The sequence below is a fragment of the Chenopodium quinoa genome, unplaced genomic scaffold (assembly GCF_001683475.1).
Source record: "Chenopodium quinoa cultivar QQ74 unplaced genomic scaffold, ASM168347v1, whole genome shotgun sequence".
Taxonomy (NCBI): Eukaryota; Viridiplantae; Streptophyta; class Magnoliopsida; order Caryophyllales; family Amaranthaceae; genus Chenopodium; species Chenopodium quinoa.
This window is the reverse complement of record NW_018742987.1, coordinates 65,534-71,793: the sequence shown is the minus strand read 5'-3', so window position 1 is coordinate 71,793 and position 6,260 is coordinate 65,534. Positions and strand designations below refer to the sequence as shown.

Below are 6,260 nucleotides of genomic sequence, written 5' to 3'. Positions count from 1 at the left end.
TCAGTTCAGTTCAGTTTTATGCATTTTAATTTTTCAGTTCAGTTCAGTTCAGCTCCAATCAGTTCAGTTCAGTTCAGTTCAGCTCCAATCAGTTCAGTTCAGTTCAGTTCAGTTCAGCTCCAATCAGTTCAGTTCAATTCAGTAAATATGAACAAGCCCTAACCCCATGGTGGCTGGGCACATCGTATAGTCAACACATATAAAAGTTAGGGCCTGTTCTCATACGTTGAAATCCAGTTCAGTTCATTTCAGTTCAGCTCCTAATTTTCTTCTCTTATAAAATATTCATTTCAATTCAGTTCAGTTTAGCTGAGTTCATTCAATGAGAGCAAACCCTTAGTGATGATTAGATACTTTTATTTTATTAAATTTTTTTATTTAAAAAAAAAAAGTGAGGCCATGTTCTTAAAAACAAGTAACAAAAATATAATTTGGTTTAGCAAATATGAATTTAATCTTTAAAATTATGCAGTACTCATAACTTTGTTAAATCAAATTTAATACTCGTAACTTTATTAAATCAAACTTTAATCTATAAAAAAAATTTAAGTTCAACAAAATAATTTAATATCAATATAAGATAGAATACAACAAACAAAAAAGGATCTAATACTTTTTTTCCCGGGGAAAAAAAATTAAAAACTTTATGAGTTATGATCAAGAATAAGTGTAATTATGAACTTTAGTGGATCTTTTTTTTTTTTTTTTTTTTACCAATTTTAACTTTTACAACATTCACATTCTCTAGTTTAACCATCTTTTGTGATTTGTACATAATAAAAATAGTAATATGGGGTATTTTTATAATTACACATGTCAATACATATAATAACAAATTAGCAAAATCTAGGTTGTTTAAATTTGACTGATTGAAAACTAAGGATATTGATCTCACAGTAAAAATTACTCGTATGTGTTGGTAAGTGTGAAAAATAAAACATGAATTAGACTCCTAAAGTTCCTATAATGTTGCAATAAAACTAAATTTAAAATTTCTGTACAATAGTAAATTAACATTGCATATTATTCAATAGTCTCATGAATTCACAACATAAAAATATCTAATTTTATGTATGTGGAAACACAATCATGATTTTTTGTTAATATTTATAATGACTAATACGTTACCAAATTAATTAATTGTTATTCATATGGTATTGATTGATTGTACTTGATTCATTAATGTCTCAAAGCCAGTCTGTAAAGTTAAATCAATAACCGCGTGATACTCCAATAATTAGAAGCAACGTCATCAGGTCAAATGTTGACCAAACTTACCTTTCATTTTCATTTCTTAATCCTTAATTAACAAAATTTTAAAAACTTGAAAAGTAATTACCCCTTTTAAGTTTAACTACAATGAGAGATTTTTTTGATAGTAAGTGAGAAAAAGTGATGGAGCATGAGTATTGAGTGAAGAGTGATGAAAATATTTTTGACCGACAAGTTAAAATGAAGAAGTCTGGGCATCTTGGTTCTCACGTGATAGGCAAAAACACATAAACCAATGTTTTTTAAAAAAAAAAAAAAAAAAAAAAAAAAAAAAAAAAGAGAAAAAACTCATGTTTTGCTGACTCAGCCGTAACTATCAACCTCCACACTACCCAGTTGGAGCTTACTCCATTGGATCATAAACATGATTTCTCTCTCCTTGGACCATCTTCCACGTGTTTAAATCGTGTCCATTCAATAACCCTATGCGGCGGTTCGTATTGTTCTCCTACTTCACTGTGACAAACACCACCCTCACCGCACTGTCACCCTATCACCTCCTCCTCACTATACCCTTTTCTCAAGTAATTTCTTTAATTAGAGATATTTTTGCCCCCCTCTCTGACCCAATTATACAAACCCAAAAAAATTACAATAATTATATTATTTTTTTAATTTAATTTACATTTTACCGTTTTCCAATTTCGGCTGATGGTATCCTATATAAAACCCAACTCAAGAGTCACTTACTCACTTGTTTACCTCCTCCTTTTATTGCTCCTCTTCACACTCCCTACTTTCTCTCTCTTCACTCATTTTCTCTCTCCTCTCTTCACATTACATTTTCACAAAATTAAATAAATTCCCAAAAAAATTGAACTTTCCCATTACATTGAATCTTCCTTTCTCACTGTTCCCAAATTTTTCCACCAATTTTCATCTTTGTTGACAATTTGTTCTTCTTAATGCGAAGAACAGAAGTAATTTATATTGTTTGAACCAATCCACCCTTAAAAAAGATGGATTATTCTCACTTGCTATGCCCGGTGAAATACACCGAGCATCGCAGCGTGACAAAGAAGCAGAACCTTATCAAAGTATCAAAGAAATCGATACCGAAACCTCCACCTAGAGTGGTTCGTGTATCGGTTGTAGACAACGACGCAACCGACTCATCAAGCGATGAGGAGTCCGACTTATTCGGCCGTCACCGTGTCAGGCGGTACACGAATGAGATATTGATCGAGCAAACCACCAGTTTGAGTAATGCTGCGGTAGCAGCAACAACAGCAACAACTACGGCTCCTATTGTCGCCCCTCTTTGTAAGAAGGGCGGGTCGAGGAGGAAATCATCAGCAAACACGGCCGTGCCGACCGGTCAACCCGGTGGCGCGTTGGTGACTTCCGGTGGTGTTAGGAAGTTTCGAGGTGTCCGTCAACGGCCTTGGGGGAAATGGGCTGCGGAAATTCGTGACCCGGCGAAGCGGGTTCGGTTATGGCTTGGAACGTATGACACTGCTGAAGAGGCTGCAATGGTTTACGATAACGCTGCGATTAAGCTTCGTGGTCCTGATGCTCTGACTAATTTCGCTACTCCGCCACCGCGTGAACCACCGGCTCCGGTGGTGGTTGAGACTCACGCGCCGTCGACTTCCGGCGGGTATGAGTCGGGCGATGAGTCTGCTTCACACAACATTCTCTGCTCACCCACTTCTGTCCTCCACTTCCGGGGCGGTTCGACCGGGGAAGAAGTCTCCCGGTTCAAACCGGACATTGTTAAAAATGAAAATGAAATGTTGTTTTGTCCGGTTCAAGAAACAAGCAACAGTGTGAGCAACAGCTTGATGAGTATCAGCAACAGTATGAGCAACAGCAGTAGTAGCTGTCACTTGGAGGAATGTCAAGGAGAATCATCATCAAATATTGGCGATTTCTTAGATACGCCGTATTTGAATGATTTCTTCAACTTTGAGTCACCGGAACCCATGATTTTCGAGGATTCCAAACCGCTGGACAATCTATTTGCTATCGGTGATGATTGTGATAATCAGTTCCATAACCAGTTTGATTTCGGGGACGTGTTCGTTGATTCGTTTATGGATGATTTCGATTTTAATACGATGAATAACAATAACAACAACAGTTATTCATCGTCTAACTTGTTACAAGTGGACGATTATTTTCGAGATATCAATGAGATTTTTGCAGCGGATCCTCTTGTAGCCTTGTAATCTGACTGAAAAAACAAAAGAAAAAAGAAGAAAATGGGAGAGAGTCATCTTTTTCCGGCCGATTGTTGATTGGCAAGTTTTGTACCGGCGGCGAGTATTAATTAGATTTTTTTGTTTAATTTTATATTAGTAGTACTAATATTATTCTCTGTTAGAAATATAGCGGAGAATTTTTGAGGAATTAATAAAATTAATTATATGAGAGTAATTATTTAGGCCTTTAATTTTGTTTTGTGATGATGAGTTGTATACAGTAAATTCAATTTTGGTTGAAGAAAAATGGAAATACAGATTACAATTTGTTTCCTACTTTTAACTATTTTCCTAGCTGTTCTGCTTGATTTTCTACCATATAGTTTTATTCCTTTTAACTCTGATTTATTTCTTTAAAAACAAAAAAAACAACTGTAATTATTTCCTTAAATTATAAATCAAGGTGTAAAAAATTGTTCAAAGGAACCTGTTTCCATTGACCATTGATTAATTTTCAATCGTCATCATAACTACGAGTGTAGTTCGATGTTAACATTACTCTACTCGTGTCTATATAATGTTCGTTGATCACTATTCACTTGAGTGAGGTGACTGAGGTCAATTGAGTCATACTCGGTATGTACTTGCAAGATTTTTGTGAACTCGTATTATAATATTATAGAGTATATTATAATCGCAACATAGAGTGAGTATAATTTAGCAGAAGTATTTAATTCGGTAAATTAAATATTTTCAAACACAGGTATCTACAAAATTAAAAAAAATTGTAAAAGGTTAGAATAAGGGAAGGACGTGGGATTGGCAGCTAAGATACTAAAGGATCTTACAAGTGAGGTAAGGAATTGACTATAGAATGAAAATAATTCCACTTCTAAGTCACGAATATAAATATATGGTACATTGTATAATTAGATATTTAGGTAGGAAAATTTCATGTATAAATAATATGGACCCAACTTATTATTATTACTATAACTGTTATAGTAATATTTGTAGTAGGTGCAGATGAAGGAGGAGGTGAAATTAATTTTGGCGAGTATTATAAATGTTATTTAAAAAAGTCAATTAAAAAATTTGGAGGTTGGATGTGTATTTATTTATTTTATTTTATTTATTTACTGAGATTCTGTCCCTCTTGTGTCGTTGTAATAGTGTTAGCACGTGGATTCAAGATTTTACTGACTTTTTTATTTTAATTTTTTTTATGAATATTAACTTTGAAAATAAATAAAGAAAATTGAGCAAAAGAAAAAAGAAAAAAAAAAAAGTTGAAAGAACAATAGAAAAAGGAGTGTGGAGAGAGAGTGTGGGGATGCCAATGTGGCATTCTTTTTGCCGCTCCAACCCACACGAGTAGGCGCAATTTCCGCTTTTTAGGCCGTTTATTTGACCCTCCAAATAGCCCAACTTGCCAATTTTTTTGTTTAATTACTTTTTTATATTTAATTTTAATTTTGAATTATACTTCATATCAAAAACTCTAATCGTTTAAACTCTTATACACATAAATCTGTTTAAAGTATAGTTTCTTTTTTGTTGTTTAGTTCACAGATTAGCCCCTAGATTGAGAGATAGATGTAGGTGGTTTAGTAAAGCTAGTTAGCAACGTAGTTAGATATTAGTTTTAGGTCCTAAATCCTTATATACCCAACTTAGGGCATGTTCACATTTATTGAAATGAGCTGAACTGAACTGAACTGAACTGATTGGAGTTGAACTGAATTGAACTGATTGGAGCTGAACTGAACTTAGCTGAAATGAATATTTTATGAGAGAGGAAAATTAGGAGCTGAACTGAACTGAACTGATTAGAGCTGAACTGAACTGATTGGAGCTCAACTAAACTAAATTGAACTAAAATTAAGTAAATGTGAACAGACCCTTATTACATGATGAATAAGTTTCATTAACATTCATTTGATAAGTAAATTTAATGTGTGTTTAGTTCACCTACAAAAATACTTGTAAATAAGTTTAACTATAAAAGGTTATAAATAACATGACAAAAACACTTGTAAATAAGTTTTGATTCAGAAAAGTGTAATTAAATTTAAAGTTTTGATCAATAATAAAGATTAGTTGAGTGAAGTGTATAATCTCTCCAATTATGAATAATTGATGTAATTTTGACTTGATCATAATAATCAGTGCACTAGTGTAACCTAGGGATGTCAATAGGGCGGGTCGGATGCGGATGATGGTACCTCCACATCCATCCCCACCTAAAAATCTTATATCCATCCCCGCGCCCACCACCCGTGGCAGGTACAATATCCACATCCATACCCGCCCCCACCTGGTACAAGATAGGATCCATCCCCGCCCCATCACCCACTTGGATATTCATACCCACCTCATAACCGCCCCAAAATTGTCCCAAACCCTTTGCCATGATGCTCTATTGTATCACATTAATGACAATTATATCAAATTAGGTTAAAAAAATTGGGACTTTCACTATTCAAGCTTATTGGGTCTTAGGGGGTATCAAGTTTCGTAAATTCTCAACTCTTCTAAAAGAAATATGGTGCGGGTATAAGGTGGGTACGGGGCGGGGCGGATGTACTCTAAAATTTATACCCGCCCCACCACCCATGGCGGGTACACATTTATACCCATCCCCGCCCCATCACCCGCCAAACCTCCCTCCATCCTCGCTCCACTTGGGCAGGAATGGGGCGGGTTTCCCATTTAACCCGACCCACTGCCATCCGTAGTGTAACCATCAATGTATATACTTTGTACGGAGTATATTGTAAAAATTATAATCCATATATAAAAATAATAGTATGATGTACTGTATACTAATATTGATTGAACAGT

At 34.7% G+C, this 6,260-nt stretch overlaps 1 protein-coding gene across 1 annotated transcript; it reads left to right on the top strand.

Annotated features, from left to right (window-relative positions):
• Nucleotides 1–1,336: 1,336 nt before the first annotated feature.
• On the top strand, nucleotides 1,337–3,752 carry LOC110729512 (ethylene-responsive transcription factor CRF4-like). Its single transcript, XM_021909244.1, has one exon. The coding sequence runs from the start codon at nucleotides 2,232–2,234 to the stop codon at nucleotides 3,441–3,443; it is 1,212 nt and encodes a 403-aa protein (XP_021764936.1). The 5' UTR covers nucleotides 1,337–2,231; the 3' UTR covers nucleotides 3,444–3,752.
• The last annotated feature ends 2,508 nt before the right edge of the window (nucleotides 3,753–6,260 follow it).

What these genes read in the sequence shown, in the direction of transcription:
- LOC110729512 (XM_021909244.1), top strand. Translation starts at nt 2,232, where the DNA reads ATGGATTATTCTCACTTGCTATGCCCGGTGAAATACACCGAGCATCGC.